Below are 17,676 nucleotides of genomic sequence, written 5' to 3'. Positions count from 1 at the left end.
AACGAGCACATCCGAGCACCCAGATAATCACGTGATATCTGATTATCATTGAGTACGTTCGCTCATACCTAATCGGGATTCTAGGAAGCCAACAGCATCATTACCCTCCACTTTCTCTTAGAAGACCATCATAATATTTTTCTTCAAGTGATTTTCTAACTTGTCAGCACATTCTACGTACACTGTTATTTGGCTTTGTAGTTTACAGATCTGGGCAGGTAACGGTCAGAATCTCCTAATCCCTTGAGGTAGGTGGATCCTCCAGGTTGTAAGTTCAGTAGGAAAGGGCTTTCACAAATTCACAAAATCATTTGGACATTTTCGGATGGAAAAGAATGTTATACTCTAGAGGCGATGTGAATACTTTTCTGCCCAATGATGACAAAAGTATTCTAGGAGTGATACCTTTATTGGCTAACCAGAAAATAATATGTTTGCAAGCTTTCAGACTCTACAGGCAAAATGGTGATCACACAATTGTGATACAGCCAAACCACTCCATTGATAAAGTATCCAAAGCCGGTGACTGAGAAGAATCGGTGAACTCTATGCATTTAGTGGTCACTACTCACCTGGGTAGTCATATGTAGGAATCTCTTCTTTACATCGCTCATCCCCCCTCACATTTGTCTCTGTAGTATTAATATGGGTCAGATCTTCACCCTGAAACAAATATTGTAAAAGTCACAGACAGATGGAGAAGTCACATCTATGATCAGCTCTAATCCTGCCATCTCCACCGTTCTCATTACACAAGTATAAAACATATAATACTGGTGGAAAAAACAAGACTGAGCACAAGACCTTCACAGCCGTCTACACATCATAGGGGAGATCTCATGACACCTTCTCTCCATCTACCTGATGATCCTGAGGAACATTGGGATCTTTTTGTTTACAGTCCTGTGGAAGAAGAGGACGGGGACATCTCTCTGGTGTTGTCATCTTACTGGATAGATCTGGAGGAAACACATACAGGGACTGAATTCATTCTTTACATACAGATAATTATAGGCCATGTGTATTTAGTCCTGTCTATTACCTGGTGATGTGAGGAGCTGGGGAACCTCCATCATGACGTCCTTGTACAGATCTTTGTGTCCTTCTAAATACTCCCACTCCTCCATGGAGAGATAGACGGAGACATCCTGACACCTTATAGGAACCTGACACATACAATGATACCGTCATCCCCCCGATTCCATCATAGTGTTACTGTATAATGTCCCAGCATTCCCAGCAGTGTCACCTCTCCAGTCAGCAGCTCAACCATCTTGTAGGCGAGTTCTAGGATCTTCCGATCATTGATGTCCTCATGTATCACGGTGTGAGGTGGAGGTCCCGTGATTCGGCTCAGTGGTCTTCCCCATCCCTCAGACACAGGGTCCTGACAGCGCTCACTAGAGATCTTCTTTACTACTGTGTAATCCTGGTTATGGAGAGACACATTAATAAATCTCACTACAGACATTTCCAGAGACCTCACCTCTCCAGTTCTGTCCATCTGTTATTTTCATAGATAAGAGTGATGTAATGTGACGTCATCAGAATCTCTCACCTCTCCAGTAAGCCGGAAGAGGATCTCTAGGGTGAGGTGTAATATTCTCTCTGCCATCTGGCCCGTGTTCATATCCATCCGAGATGGATAATTCAGAAAAATTCTCTTAATATACAAGATGTCCACTGTGAGGATCTGATATTGCAGGGAAATGAAAAGGAAGAAAATGAGCCAATGTAACATCATAAAGAATGACAACAAGGGGAAACATACCAGGAGATAGAACGTATAGATGTTGTATTCTCTAGTCTTGTATGGAGTGGAACACAAGTTGAACTGCTGACTAAGACATCTTCTCCATGCTCCCAATCACTGGCTAATTTGCCACTGCTTAGGCAACTTATTGGCTGTAGGAATCATACATTTGTTGGGACTGAAACCATCATTAATTGTGGATACTTCACACTAGACTATGGAAATCAAGGTCCCAGAGTCTGGGGGAAGAGTGGAGAGACAGACAATCCAAGCTACTTATTGATGAGAGACACCAGAGCCAACAATGCAGACAAGCTGAAGGCTGCTATCAAAGCAACCTGGGTTTCCATAACACCTCAGCAGTGCCACAGACTGATCGCTTCCATGCCGCATGGATGCAGTAATTGATGCCAAATGAGCCCTGACCAAGTATTGAGCACATTTACTGAACATGCATTTCAGTAGGTCAACATTTCGAATTTTGAAATCATTTTTTTCAAGCTGGTGTTATAAAGTATTCTAATTTACTGAGATAATGACTTTTGGGTTTTCATTAGCTTTAAGCCATAATCATCAAAATTAACAGAAATAAACATTGAAATACATCTCTCTGTTTGCAATGAATCTATACATTTCACTTTTTGTATTGAGGAACTGAAATAAATTAACTTTTTGATGATATTCTAATTTTGTGAGATGCACCTGTACATATGGTGGTTCTGGTGACGTATTCACATACTGATGGAGGTTCTGGTGATGTATGAATTTAATGATGATGGTTCTGGTAACATAGTCAAGTACTGATAGTGGGTCTGATCATGTATTCATGTACTGATGGTGCTTCAGATAATTACCTGGGTTTTTAGGCAGCTCTCTGCCTCAGACTAGTGCAAATTGTAGCTTCTTGCTCACTGGTGTATGTTTGCCTTGTTTCACTGTGCTCTATTCTACTGCTGCCTGACTTAGGACCGTGCTCTGAATCAGTATGTTTTCACCCTTTGCTTGATCCGCTCTATCTTCCTTGTATTTTGACCCCTGGACCGTGAACTGACGATTTTTTTTTATCACCCCTCTGTCTAATAATAATAATAATAATCTTTAATTAATTAGCGCCAACATATTCCGCAGCGCTTTACATTTTAACAGTTTCAAACAACAATCATAGGTAACAATGTTAGCAATACAATAATAAAGCAAAATAAGACGACCCTGCTCGTGAGAGCTTACAATCTACAATGAGGTGGGGGAGATACAAAGTACACAATTATGTATTTACAATGATGGTCCAGCCATCTTCAGGGGGTGGGGGATAGATGGAGATAGTGAAAGGGCTACACACACACAAACATAAAATGACCTTGATTAGTTAATGTGGTGGGCAGCTCTGAACAAATGTGTTTTGAGGGAGCGCCTAAAACTATGCAAGTTGTGGATGGTCCTAATATCTTGTGGTAGAGCATTCCAAAGAATTGGCGCAGCACGGGAGAAGTCTTGGAGTAGGGAGTGGGAGGTACGGATTAATGCCGAGGTTAGTCGAAAGTCATTTGCAGAGCGCAGAGGTCGGTAAGGCCGATAGACCGAAATGAGGGAGGAGATGTATGGGGGTGCCGCACTGTGGAGAGCTTTGTGGGTGAGAACAAGAACTTTGAATTGTATCCTGTAATGAATGGGCAGCCAGTGTAATAACTGGCGAAGAGTGGATGCATCTGAGTAACGATTAGCCAGATGGACAACCCTGGCTGCTGCATTAAGGATGGACTGGAGAGGGGAAAGTCGAGTAAGGGGGAGGCGAATTAATAGAGCATTGCAGTAGTCCAGGCGGGAGTGGATCAGGGCGACAGTGAGGGTTTTTGTTGTCTCCATGGTAAGAAAAGGGCGGATTCTAGAGATGTTCTTTAGGTGTAAGCGGCACGAGCGGGCACGAGATTGTATATGGGATGTGAAGGAGAGATCGGAGTCAAACAAAACACCCAGACAGCGTGCCTGCTGCCGGGGTGTTATTATGATGCCACCCATGGAGAGGGAAATGTCAGATTTAGGGAGGTTAGTAGATGGCGGGAGCAGAAGAAGTTCAGTTTTGGAAAGGTTGAGTTTCAGATAGAGAGCGGACATGATGTTGGAGACTGCGGACAGACAGTCAGTGGCGTTCTGTAGTACAGCGGGGGTAAGGTCAGGGGATGACGTGTATAGTTGTGTGTCATCAGCATAAAGATGGTACTGAAAGCCAAATCTGCTGATGGTCTGTCCAATTGGGGCTGTGTAGAGGGAGAAAAGAAGGGGGCCAAGGACAGCCCTGGGGTACCCCGACAGTGGGAGGAAGAGGAGATTAAGTGGAACCAGAGAACAGAACACTGAAGGAGCGGTCAGAAAGATAGGAGGAGAACCAGGAGAGAGCACTGTCCTTAATGCCTAGTGACTCGAGCCTAGAGAGTAGGAGAGGGTGGTCAACAGTGTCAAAAGCTGCAGAAAGGTCGAGAAGAATGAGCAGAGAGTAGTCACCGTTACATTTTGCTGTCAGGTCATTGGTCACCTTGATGAGTGCAGTTTCTGTCGAATGTAGGGGGCGGAAACCGGACTGTGAAGGGTCTAGGAGGGAATGAGTGGAGAGGTAACGGGTAAGGCGGGAGTAGATCAGGCGCTTCAAGAGTTTAGAGATAAAGGGGAGATTGGAGACCGGTCTGTAGTTGTTTGTGCAGGATGGGTCGAGGGTGGGTTTTTTTTAGTAATGGAGTAATGATAGAGTGTTTGAAGGAGGAGGGGAAAATGCCAGAGGAGAGGGAGAGATTAAAGATTGTGGTTAGGTGAGTTATGACAACTGGAGAGAGAGACTGGAGGAGGTGTGAGGGAATGGGGTCGGTAGTGCATGTAGTCGGACAAGAAGAGGAGAGGAGCTTGGAGACTTCTTCTTCTGTGATGGGATCGAATGTGGAGAGTGAGCCAGGGGAGATGCAGGGAGGGATGGGAGTCATTGCACTTTGTGTCTGGGAGCGGATTTCCTGATGGATATTGTCTATTTTCTCTATAAAGTGGGAGGCCAGGTCATCAGCACAAATGTCTGTGATAGGATCTTGTGCTTTTGGCCTGAGGAGGGAGTGAAAGGTGTTAAAAAGTTTATTGGGGTTGCTGGATAGTGAGGAGATCAGGGTGGTGTAGTAGGCCTGTTTGGCGAGGTGAAGGGTAGAGTTATAGGTTCTTAACATAAATTTGAAGCATGTGAAGTCTTCTGGTGTGCGTGTTTTCCTCCATAAGCGTTCAGCACTCCTAGAGCATCGCTGGAGAAATCGGGTTTGCAATGTGAGCCAGGGCTGTTTCACTCTGTGTTTGGAGGTTCTGAGGGTGAGGGGAGCTACTTGTTCAAGGGTGTTTCTAAGAGTGTCGTTGCTGTAGTGATGTACAGCCAGATCAGGACATGAAAAAGAAGAGATTGGGGACAATGATGAGTGTAGGGAGTCTGAAAGTGTATGAGGGTTAATGGCATGTAGATTTCTGAATGTGTTGTAGGTAGGAGAGTGCTGGGGTGGGGGAGGAAATGTGAAGGATAGAATGTTGTGGTCAGAGAGGGGAAGCGGTGAGTTATCTAGGTAGGAGATTGAACAGAGCCGGACAAAGACCAGGTCCAGGGTATTACCGTCTTTGTGTGTTTCAGAGGTTGAGAGCTGTGAGAGGCCTAGAGAAGTGGTTAGTGATAGAAGCTGGGATGCAGATGTGAAAGTGGGGCTGTTAATGGGGATGTTGAAGTCTCCCAGGATAAGGGTTGGAAGTTCTGAGGACATGAAGTGCGGCAGCCAGGCTGAGAAGTGGTCCAGGAAGTGGGTGGGTGAGCCTGGGGGCCGGTATATGACCGCTACTCTGAGGGAGAGGGGACGAAAGAGCCTGATGGTGTGGACCTCAAAAGAAGGGAATGAGAGTGATGGAACTGGGGGTATAATCTGGAATGTGCATTGTGGGGACAGGAGTATTTGTGTAACAGGTCTGTTTGTGGGTCTTGGGGAATGGGAGAATTGTAAGCCACTATGAGAAATGGCAGCGGGGGAGACATGTCAGAGTCCTGGATCCAGGTTTCAGTGAGGGCCAACAGATTCAGAGAGTTGTTCACAAAGTAGTTGTGCAGGAAAGGAAGCTTGTTACATACAGACCGTTGATTCCAAAGGGCACAATTGAAAGAGAGAGGTGAGGGAGTGCAAGTAATATTAATAAGGTTAATCAACAAGTCCAACCATAAATCTTTTAATGGTACTTCCAAAGTACATGCAAACAACCACAAGATGGCAGTCAAATTACTGTCACCTTAAAGAAGCCAACCATAGATAAAAACTTAAATACATTTTTATTAAAGAAAAAATAGAGACAATACATCAAATATTAAAAAGCTACTTCATTCTATCCAGGTAATACCCCTTGGGGAAAACAGTGAGAGGCACACTATATGCAGGTGGTTAATTTATCTAATCGTGTTTTAACTGGGGAACAGATTGAAGTTTTACAACGTGGTTTGACTTTTTCTCCCCCTAATAATCTAGACGCATTCACATCGGTAAAGGATACTCACCTGTTTGCCAGGAAATTAGTTCTAAAAAGTTACATGCATCTAGGATTGAAAAAGATCGTATATCTACAACAGTTGAGGAGGAAGCTTTGGAGGCTCTGATCTCCTTAGAAGAGGAAAATATGAGAACATTGGATGTGAGTATGATCCCTACACATCTATACACCAAGTGTAAAACTTTTCCAGCATTAAATCTCTGCCCTGCAGTAGAGATTTTCAAAAAATTAGTGACACAAGATATAGAGGATCTGGCACGGAAACAATGGAGTAGATCCAATCTTTCTAGATCGGAATGGTTGGCCCTGAGGGAAATGCAAACATGGGATGACATTGTGTTCAAACCGGCCGATAAAGGGGGGGAATTTGGTGATTTGGCCGACTAGCCAATATGAAAAACAGGCCAACAAACTTTTGAATGACCCCAATTGTTATCGTCAATTATCTTTTAATCCCATGTCCTCCTTTCAGGAGCAGCTGGTTGACATTATGGAAAAGGCTTTGACACAAGGTTTGGTGACTAAGAAATTGGTGGAACAGATTAGGGGATGCTATCCCAAGCTCCCCACTTTTTATTTGATACCGAAAATCCACAAAAACCACCTGGACCCCCCCGGCCGTCCCATTGTGTCAGGTAATGGGGGACTTTGTGAGTTAATTGGGAGTATCATAGATTATTTTTTGAAACCTTTGGTGACCAACCTACCTTCCTACATTAAAGACACCACGTCGGCTTTGCAGCGTCTGGATCAATTGTATCTGGATGACAATATGATTTTTGTAGCGGCCGACGTGGAGTCTCTGTATACATCCATAAGACATCAAGATGGTTTAGAGGCAGTACGATTTTTTCTAAATTCAGGTCCATTGGAGGCGGAAATGGTGGAATTAATTATGATCTTACTTGAATTTTTATTGACTCATAATATTTTCACCTTCAACAACCGGACATATTTACAATTGCAGGGCACTGCGATGGTGGCCATTTGTGCCCCCTCGTATGCCAATTTATTTTTGGGGGCCTGGGAGAGGGAGGTTTTTCAAGATGATCTCATCCAGGAAATGTGTCAAATTCACAACTGGATGCGATACATCGATGATGTTCTGTTTATATGGGAAGGCCCTCTTGATGGCCTAGAACGCATGATGCAACATCTTAATAATAACACCAAGAACATCAAATTATCATTCAAATATGGAAGAGAAATTGATTTTTTGGACATTAAAATTGGAATTGGTCCTGATGGTGTGGTCAATACGGACATCTTCAGAAAAGCCACATCAACTAATTCTTTTCTATATGCAGATTCCTCCCATCCCATCTCTACAGTTCGAGGAATTCCGGTTGGGCAGTTTCTCCGGGCTCGGAGAATCTGTTCGGATGAAAATAATTTTGAAAAACAAGCTATGGATTTGACAAGAAGATTTACTGAAAGAGGCTACTGTAAAAGAATTATCAAAAGAGGATACCTCAGGGCCTCCAAGACATTGCGTAATCAACTATTGTACAAAGATTCCTTCACCACTAGAGAACAAGATCGTCCTGAACAAGTACGTTTTATTTCAACCTATAACAACAAGTGGAATGAACTTAAAGAAATTGTATTAAAACATTGGAAAGTGTTACAAGTGGACCCCACTTTGCGACAGTGTTTACCTGATCGTCCATCCTTTGTGGCTAAAAGATCTGCAAATTTAAAAGATACTCAGGTCCATAGCCACTATGAACAGAAAAAAAGTAGGAGGAATGTGGGAAGACCAGGTTTCTTCCCTTGTGGCCTTTGTACAGGCTGTTACAATCATATAAAGGCAACAAATTTTTGCAATTTTGATGGATCCAGACAGTATGAAATTCGAAAACATCTAAATTGTAGTTCACAAGGAATTGTGTATCATGCGCAATGTCCATGTGGAAAAGTGTACATTGGCCTCACAACAAGAGAATTGATGGTAAGAACTAGGGAACACGTCAGGGATATTCAAAAGGCTAAAGATGTGGATAATTATGTGCCCCTCAAACCCATTGCTAGGCACTTTAAGTTTTATCATGGGTGTAATGCCAAGGGTTTGGTTGTGAAAGCTATAGATCAGGTCACACTAGGTATTCGAGGGGGGACTTGGCAAGAACTCTCGCCCAGGTTGAGAGTAAATGGATATATCGCCTGGGAACTTTAAGTCCTGATGGTCTTAATGAGAATCTGGGTTTCTCAGCCTTTTTGTAGATATTGGTTTGCTTACATTATCTTGAGAGGTATTTTTTAGGGCAAGGGTGATTTTAATGGGTGTTGTATGTGTTCTTTTATTTTATTCTGTATGTTAATTAAATGTTTTTATTCACTTATAGTATATTTCTATGGTCCTCTTCCTGCCGCTGTACTATGGAGAATGTGAGGGTGTCTCCACGCCGTTTTCGGTGAATGGATTTGCAGCAAGAACAAAGAATTGATGCCATTTGTTATTTTTGTTATTATCATTATATTACACTGTATTTTTATATCTATATATGCTTGTATATATATATATATATATATATATATATATATATATATATATATATATGTATGTATATAGTAGAGAAGTAATGGGTATGATATAGGGGATATATTGAGAGAATATTTTACACATATGGGGTGTTTTTTATATATGGTCTATATATGTATAGTAGGGATACAATATTGCATATTATATTTATATGTTTTTTATGGAAATAATAAGGCTGTCACTATATGAATTTTTTTTACGTTTTAGAGAATATGAAATTTAAATACGGGTCATATGTAATGTATATGATGCTATTTGAGTCACTGTTGTTTATATTATTATCACGCACTGTAAGTTCTTCATTAGTATCGGGTTTTAGCTTCATTATGATAAGTCCACATTTTCGTCAATTTTTATTTTACATATATATCTTATTCAAATTAGGCACTGTATGCACTGAATGCACTTTAGATACATTATTAGGATATTATTCCTTTCACCATGCACTTTATTAATTTATTAATTTTATTTTATTGTGCATTTTAGTTAATAAAACCTATTTTTTGGCGGATACAAATTGTCTCTTGCACGTTTGCACTAAGCACTTTTTTAGTCCTGGAATTGGCAGGGTGGCGTTTCTGGTTCGGCACTATTCTGTACGGAAAAAGCGCTCTCTGTTATTCCCTAATTTAGCCTATGTTCTGGATGACAGTGCGCATGCGTGGGTCTCCCTCTCCATACATTTCGGACAGCGCCACAGGTGGTATCAGCTTGCTTTTAGCTTGCGGTACACCTGGCGGATGTCCTGAAGTGTTATGACATCCGGGGTAGAGTGGATCTGCGCATGCGCCGAACGGTCATCTGCGGAATTGGCGCTAAGAGTTTAAATAAGCAGTGGTATGGGATTGGCCCATGGGCACTATATATACGTCACTTTGCCCGGGTATAGACACGCCCCCGGAAGAAGCAAGGGCGAAATGCGCGACGGGGCGCCGGGAAAAGCCAGGAGAGGATGCACACTATTCATGGCCTTATTTAGGTAACGATATCTGTACTATTCCTTGACCTTATATTATATTATGATCTGTGATATAATTAGTGTATGAAGTTACGATAAGGTTGAATGGTATTAGGGACTGCTTTAAAATCAGGAGACACTGGTATTAGAATGGGGATGCTGATAGCACCATATATACTATCTGTGTGTTTTCTATGAAGTATGGGCAGTTCTTTGATCTATGCACTTTATTATTCTTTTGAGATATAGCATATAGTGTGCCTCTCACTGTTTTCCCCATGGGGTATTACCCGGATAGAATGAAGTAGCTTTTTAATATTTGATGTATTGTCTCTATTTTTTCTTTAATAAAAATGTATTTAAGTTTTTATCTATGGTTGGCTTCTTTAAGGTGACAGTAATTTGACTGCCATCTTGTAATATTAATAAGGTTAGTATGGTTTTGATATGAGGTAGGGTAGCGGTTGAAGTAGGGGGATGGGGGACCGGGGTTGGGGGAGATGTCCCCTGAAATCAGTAGGAGTAAGAAGATATAAAGCAAGTAGTTTTTGGAAGTGTATGATGTTATTTTGTGCGGTGTGTTTGGGCAAGATGGGCTGAGGTTTTCCAGGAAGGTGAGAAGTGCATGGGAGCTGTACATGGGAGAGGCAAGGAGAGAGGAGCTGATGTATATGAGTCGTGGTGGAGAGGGGATTGGGTAGTGAAAGTGGATTGCAAGGGAACATAGGAGGATAGGAATAAAGCATTTTGATAGAAGGGAGAGCAGAGTGTGGGTTACATGACTCCTGCCCTGACTAACTGCCATGGAATAACTGCTGTATCACGACGCTTATCTTCGTGACGCTTTGCTTCTGGGACGCTTGTGTGCACCCCCACTTGCGTGCACCCCTAAGGATGGTTCTTAATTTATAGTCCAGACTGCTGGGTCAGGAGAGATGGATTGTGGGACCAGGGTGGGGATAACTTGGCAGCTGGGGCCAGCACACCAGGGGGTTGTTAAATGATCAAACACATTGTGGCTGGCAACATGCTATAACGTCTATGATGTACACTTTTGGCTCCTGATCTCGGACCTTTTAATTACTCAGCCTCGAGGTTTGTCCACGAGTAGTGACTAGCATCACAAATATATAGTGTATGGAGGAATGGCAATACTGAGGGAACATTATACTGTGTGGGGGAATGGCTGTTCTGTGAGAACCATATTGACCTATGATACTTCGAACTCAGAACAAGGTTCCATAGGTTGTACTATGATGGTGAACGAAAGATTGTCTCTCGTCTATATTCATTTACGGTAATTTTCTCTTTTTAGGTTTTTGCAGGTTGCCATTTGTGGACTATGTTGGAATCTGTGGACTCCTACAAACCAGCATGGCTTTTTACATTTTTTCAATAATTTGGTGAACTAGGGGGTAGGGGAGTTGCTTTTTTACAAATAGAACATTTTTTCTGAGTTTTTTTCTTTCAGCTTACTGGGTTAGTAATGGGGGTGTCTGACAGATGTCTCTCCAACACTAAACCCTAGGATTGATGCCAGCTCATAAATTCCCCAAAACATTACCTCAATTGCCAAGACAATCGAGAAGAGCCAGGCAAAGTGGCAGAATTGGCACATCTAATGTAATGCACCACTTCTGGGGTGGCTGAAAGGTGATATTGTTAGGCTGCGAAGGGACAATATCTGATAATAACAGCCTGATAATAACATAATAACACTGATCATATCTGATAATAACAGCCTGATAACAGCCCTCAGCTGTCTGCTTTACCTTGGCCGGTTATTAAAAATAAGGGGGACCCCACATCATTTATTTAAATTAATTTATTTAATAAGATTACAAAAGGTTAAGTACACCCTATAGTGTCACATGAAAGGCACTAAAAAGTGCAAGTGCAAGTTAATAATATTTAGGTGGCCTGACAATAATCTAAGCTCTCCCTCCTATAACAACTCTCCCTGAACTGCTTCCTGAGGAGGTGTGCTGAGCATCGCGTCACCAGGTCTTCTAGAAGACCAACATGACTATGGCATTACCATGTATGAGGGGCAATCCGCATGTTTTTATTGGTTGTCCAACAGTCACAAATCACGCAGGCCTAGGACTTGAACAACCATGGTACTCGATGGAGTAACGAGAGCACCAGAGCACCGCGATGCCTGAACAAGTGGAGGAGAACGCAGTCATCAATGGAATCTACATTTTCATTAGGGTATATGCACACATTGTTTTTTCTTTGGTTTTGCTTGTTTCTATAGCCAGGGTGAACATGCCTTTACATCATGCATGTTTTCAAGTCATACTCTGGCTCAGTTTTTTGTTTTTATTATTGTGCTGGAGCAGAACTAGGAGAGAAATAATCACATTTTGTGAGAACTTCTTTGAGCTTCGGTCCTCACGTCCTGCAGTTGTCTGAATGGATCTAATGTGGACTTGGGAACCAGCTAAGCCGCATTCTGTCCACAGCTGTTACGTCACTGTTCACACCACATAGAGACCCCAAAAGAGTCTCAGTGCTGAAGGGGTTAATGTCCTCTCCATCCAATAATGGAGAATCTACACATCCTTCCACCTGCACTCAACATAGAGAATAATGGAGCCTCTAGCACCGACCTCCACCCGCAGAGCCGCACTCCACATAGAGAATAATGGAGCCTCCAGCACCGACCTCCACCCGCAGAGCCACACTCCACATAGAGAATAATGGAGCCTCCAGCACTGACCTCCACCCGCAGAGCCGCACTCCACATAGAGAATAATGGATCCTCCAACACCGACCTCCACCCGCACTCCACATAAAGAATAATGGAGCCTCCAGCACCGACCTCCACCCGCAGAGCCGCACTCCACATAGAGAATAATGGAGCCTCCAGCACCGACCTCCACCCGCACTCCACATAGAGAATAATGGAGCCTCCAGCACCGACCTCCACCCGCAGCGCCGCGCTCCACATAGAGAATGGAGCCTCCAGCACCGACCTCCAACGGCAGCCGCACTCCACATAGAGAATAATGGAGCCTCCAGCACCGACCTCCACATAGAGAATAATGGAGCCTCCAGCACCGACCTCCACCCACAGAGCCGCACTCCACATAGAGAATAATGGAGCCTCCAGCACCGACCTCCACCCACAGAGCCGCACTTAAGCCGCACTGCTAATTCAAATGATTCTTTAACTAGTTTTAAGAACAACCAACAAAAATTATATTACAAGCAGAATTTGAAGGGCTGCATCAATAATAGTAACAATAATTTGGTCGATCCTAATGGGCCTACCCAAATTGAAAAGGAATGTCAGTCACTTTGCCATATTTCTGTATTAGTTCCTTCTGGGTCCTCTTCAGAGATTATTCCTCCAGGTAATACAGACATTGGTGCATCATCGCAGGTCACATCTGATGATGTGCATGAAGGATAGCTGCGGAGACACCATCACGTGTTTCTCAACGCAAGCAATGAATAGCCAGACCTTTCACCGGGAAGGAACAACCACGGGAAGGGCAGCATCCCATAAAGGAAAACATCCAATACAGGAAAACCACCTATGCCAAGCATGGTATCCATCCACAGACAGCTGTTTCGCGGTGTTTTACCAGGCACTGCTCCTAATAGCCAGATTCCTACTCCAAACTGATGAGGGGCAAACACCCCGAAACAGCTGTCTGTGGATGGATACCATGCTTGGCATAGGTGGTTTTCCTGTATTGGATGTTTTCCTTTATGGGATGCTGCCCTTCCCGTGGTTGTTCCTTCCCGGTGAAAGGTCTGGCTATTCATTGCTTGCGTTGAGAAACACGTGATGGTGTCTCCGCAGCTATCCTTCATGCATTTGCATATTTCCCATAAGGGATGGGGGCAGTGTTCTGGATCACTGCGTTGAGAAACACGTGATGGTGTCTCCGCGGTGTTGGATGTTTTGTTCTCCCCGAGGCCAATCATCTGTTCCTTCACATCTGATGATGTGGGCATGGTTGTGGTGAACCATTTCCCAGGTTTGTCTCAGCTTACCCTTCACGATGATTGCCCCCTTTCTCAATTATCATTACCTTCTTCATTACCATCATAGTTACATAGTTATTAAGGTTGAAGGAAGACTTTAAGTCCATCTAGTTCAACCCATAGCCTAACCTAACATGCCTTAACATGTTGATCCAGAGGAAGGCAAAAAAAACCCATGTGGCAAAGAGTAAGCTCCACATTGGGGAAAAAAATTCCTTCCCGACTCCACATACGGCAGTCAGACTAGTTCCCTGGATCAACGCCCTCATCATCTACATCTCTCGTGTTCCCCCCACTACTCTGAGTGTTCCAATCCCTATGCCAGTGGTTGAAACCATTCAACCCATTGGCCTATTGCGGAACAATGTAGTGGACTCATTTTCTTTAGATACCTCACTTGCTTCTTCTATTAAACCCCCCGCAGAATGCTAAAATCACTCAGTATTTTTCAGTTGGTACCTGGTCACCAGACCAAAAGAAAAAGAGAAAACAAGGATGTAGGGGTAAGGGAAAACCCCCCAAAATTTAGGGCTATCCCTAAATCCCTTACTGAAGGAATAAATGCCAGTTCAGACAGTTCAAATCACTATTCTAGTATTTTTAATTTATCAGATTACACTCTAAATAACGATGAAAAAAATCACTTCTTGAACATAGATTGTCCTTCTGTTCTGATTCTCCACTGAAAGCATTTAATTTGGTTTTTTTACAGTCGTTTTTACCCCCTCCATCATAAAGGGTCACATATCGAAACTTTCCAACAGCTCATTTTTAAGGAGGTTCGTTCGCTATCACCCATTAAAAAGAAAAATAGTAATTTAAGTCCTGGAGAAAAAATGGCAATTAGATCATTGAAGGAGAATAATGACATTATCATAAAGAACGCTGATGGGGGGGTCGTCATGAACAGGAGTTGGAACATCCAAGAGGGGTTCAGATTATTGGGGGATTGTGAATATGCTTCGCACTGACGAGGGCCATGCCCGAAACACCGTGTCTGCGAATTGAGATACTGATTTGGCTTTTATCCTAAGTCATATTGCACGACTCGTTAAAGGGTTTATTGTGACTTGTAGGATCGTTACTTCCAACAGGTGGCGCTATAGAGTTAAGTCCTCTTTTTCTCAGAAGAGGCAATTTGCATATGGGATTGTGAATATTATCTTCAGATGGAATATGATATTTCCACGGGTATCTTTCTCGAATACGTTTATAAAAGGCGGCCATTCCTCGGGTCTTTTAAATAAGAAGGAATTGAAATTTCTTAATATATCTTGTTTCAGAACGCCCTTCTTTTATTTTTTATCAAAAATACACAAAAATCCCCATAACCTTCCTGGCCGCCCAATCATCTCCGGCATTAACTCCATCACCAGCAACTTATCACATTATGTGGATCTTGTCCTCCAGAAATATGTTGGTAAATTGGATTCCTACCTCAAAGATTCTTCCCATCTCATCGAAATTCTTCAGCCCCTTTCTTGCATGCCTATTTGTGATCTCCAAACAATGGATGTCCAAGCCTTATACACCAATATACACTCATGCTCGTGGTTTAGAGGCAGTTGACCAATTCCTTTCAACAGATGACCAATTACCCACATTACAAAAGGATTTTTTTTTTAAATGCCATCAGTTTTGTCCTTAGTAACAATGTGTTCATTTTTGAGCATTTTTTTACTGCCAGGTTAAGGGCTGCGCGATGGGGACGAGATTCGCCCCCAGTTACGCAAACTTGTACATGGGGGCCTTTGAATCCGTCTTCATCGCACAGTCGCACCTGGCTAGTGGCAAAATAGCCCTATACCGTTGTTTCATAGAAGACCTATTTATAATTTGGACTGTTAAAGAGATGGAAGCTCTGGAATTTGTACGTAATTTGAACACTTTTACAGCAAATACTTCCAGTACATCTATACAATTTTTGTTTTTAATGGTGCAGGTTGATGCTGAGGGCCCTTTTTTTTACTGCCACACACTTTAAAAGTGTAGATGTTAATAGCTATTTGAGTTTTAACAGCGAACACCTCCCCAAATGGATTCTCAACATCCCTTATGGACAGTATTGGAGAATTCGGAAGAATTGCAAAAGGGATATTGATTTCTGTAATGAAGCTAATATTTTGAAGCGACAAAAAGGTTACCCGAAAAAATTAGTCCAGGATGCTTTTTGCAAAACCAAATTACTCTCCCAGCAAGATTGTTTAGACAGAATCAAAAATAATAAGGGTAGTAATTCCTCCTCCTCTGAAATTGCTAAATGGAGCCTCGTCACCACATTCAGTCAATCTCATGCGACGATACAGAAGCTGTTGAATAAATACTGGTTCATCTTGGAAGGTGACCTGATATTACATACCCGAGTCACATCCCCGTCCGGCCTAGAACAATTTTTAGAAGGAGACGCACACTTCGTAATTTGGTTACAAAGTTTTGATGCCTTCAGTGTGAATGTACAATTTCCATAGTCATGAAAATACAGAAAAATCTTTAAATGAGAAGGTGTGTCCAAACTTTTGCTCTGTACTGTACATCTATATATATATATTATCATGTATCATTTTATTATATTTCTTCTTTTGTGATGTTTGTATTTATTAGTTATTGTCTGTTTTTTAGCTGTGACAAGATGATTGCACTCCAGATTTGATTGGTTGAACTTTGTTTTAAGGCCGGGATCACACATACGCGAGATACGGCAGCCGCACAGCAACACATGGAGCCGCACGCTCCGCTCCGGAGTGCCGGCGCCAGAGCTGGGTTTTCACCTGCAAGACTCGGACGTCTCCCCCGTATGTGTGATCCTGGCCTGATACCTCTTCCTGTGTGCTAATAATAAATGTCCACCTGATGAAGACGGGGTTACCGTCGAAACGCGTTGTGGAATCAGCTAATACACCTGTGTCCTTGAGTTCCTAGCGCTCCTCTGACCGTACTTTTCATTCAACTATTGAACCCATCCTCCATTGGAGGCACACGGCTGGAGCTGCGTGGACCTTCTTTCATTCCATCCCACCTACCTGCTTCCTCTGTGCTCCCCAGAGATTTCAATACACTAGACTGGCACTCCACATATATGGCTGCTCTGTGCACACAGGACCTGTGATGAGGTCACAGGAGGGGAGGAGTCAGGGGTCACATGATCAGGGCCCTCAGTGTATGCAGGACTCTGCTGTGCTGGTTGTCATGGTGCTGGATGAGGGGAAGTTTCTGTGTGGGGTCAGGAGGGGTTTACAGTGTGGATGTAGCAGAGCCGTGTGTGTACAGAGTGTACGGAGCGGAGCTTTGTGTGTATGAAGTGTACGGAGCAGAGCCGTGTGTGTACGAGGTGTAAATTTGCGACGTCTCTATTAATCTACAGGCAGTCGCAGAATGTAGAGGAAGGGCAGAACTCTTGCTCGATGCTGTGAAAGCTTTCAATAGCGTGGAGTGGGACTACTACAAGAAGTCATTGGTACTTTCAAACACGTAGAATAAACCACCATTTTGTTTTACATCCTAAGATATACGTCTCATTAACTGTCGGCAAGCACAGAAACCATCCACAAACCTTTCCTTCCACCCTTTGATGTCTTATGGTCAGTTGCTGTCCTGTGGATCTGTTGGAGCTGAAATTTCATTTGACATACTTTTTGAACATGTCTAGAACGTGAGTGTAATCTGATTTTACCGCCTGTCATATCTCTCGGATAAGACCTTATTTTTGCGTTGATCTCTCCTACAGCTTTGTGACTACACCCAATCCAACAGATGGACACCAACCAGGAGTGTTCACATTTTAAAAAGTGAGGGCCTCACACCAAAGCGGAATAACTGTCACGAGAATAGAGATAGTATAATTGGGACTGAGACGTCTTCCACTACTGCTAACCAAGCAGA

The 17,676-nt window shown here is 42.9% G+C and overlaps 4 protein-coding genes across 5 annotated transcripts in view; 2 read left to right on the top strand and 2 right to left on the bottom strand.

Annotated features, from left to right (window-relative positions):
* Positions 1-16,890, bottom strand: part of LOC143768077 (uncharacterized) — a 33,051-nt gene extending 16,161 nt beyond the window's left edge. Inside the window, exons 1-6 of the mRNA XM_077256765.1 lie at positions 16,818-16,890; positions 1,559-1,693; positions 1,250-1,429; positions 1,043-1,166; positions 862-959; positions 573-663 (exon numbers count right to left, since the gene is read on the bottom strand). Of these exons, the coding sequence (XP_077112880.1) occupies positions 573-663; positions 862-959; positions 1,043-1,166; positions 1,250-1,429; positions 1,559-1,636 (571 nt within the window). The 5' untranslated portion in view covers positions 1,637-1,693; positions 16,818-16,890. The remainder of the gene's footprint in view (positions 1-572; positions 664-861; positions 960-1,042; positions 1,167-1,249; positions 1,430-1,558; positions 1,694-16,817) is intronic.
* The window catches only part of LOC143768048 (uncharacterized), an 804,459-nt gene that overhangs the window by 179,263 nt on the left and 607,520 nt on the right, over positions 1-17,676 (top strand). The gene's annotated exons all lie outside the window — the stretch shown is intronic.
* The window catches only part of LOC143767103 (uncharacterized), a 415,169-nt gene that overhangs the window by 98,289 nt on the left and 299,204 nt on the right, over positions 1-17,676 (bottom strand). The gene's annotated exons all lie outside the window — the stretch shown is intronic.
* Positions 3,420-8,775, top strand: LOC143767105 (uncharacterized). The gene is made up of 5 exons (XM_077255126.1): positions 3,420-3,463; positions 6,274-6,436; positions 6,768-6,930; positions 7,603-7,847; positions 8,641-8,775. The coding sequence occupies exons 1-5, from the start codon at positions 3,420-3,422 to the stop codon at positions 8,740-8,742; spliced, it is 717 nt and encodes a 238-aa protein (XP_077111241.1). The 3' UTR covers positions 8,743-8,775.

The sequence above is a fragment of the Ranitomeya variabilis genome, chromosome 4 (genome assembly GCF_051348905.1).
Source record: "Ranitomeya variabilis isolate aRanVar5 chromosome 4, aRanVar5.hap1, whole genome shotgun sequence".
Classification (NCBI taxonomy): Eukaryota; Metazoa; Chordata; class Amphibia; order Anura; family Dendrobatidae; genus Ranitomeya; species Ranitomeya variabilis.
This window is presented reverse-complemented; position numbering and strand designations above follow the sequence as displayed.

Excerpts from the sequence above, each read along its gene's own strand:
- LOC143767105 (XM_077255126.1), top strand. The coding sequence starts at position 3,420 with ATGGGCAGCCAGTGTAATAACTGGCGAAGAGTGGATGCATCTGA. Across the intron at positions 3,464-6,273 it reads CGAAGAGTGGATGCATCTGA|ACGCATTCACATCGGTAAAG; the intron begins GTAACGATTAGC and ends CTAATAATCTAG. Across the intron at positions 6,437-6,767 it reads AAAATATGAGAACATTGGAT|GAGCAGCTGGTTGACATTAT; the intron begins GTGAGTATGATC and ends TCCTCCTTTCAG.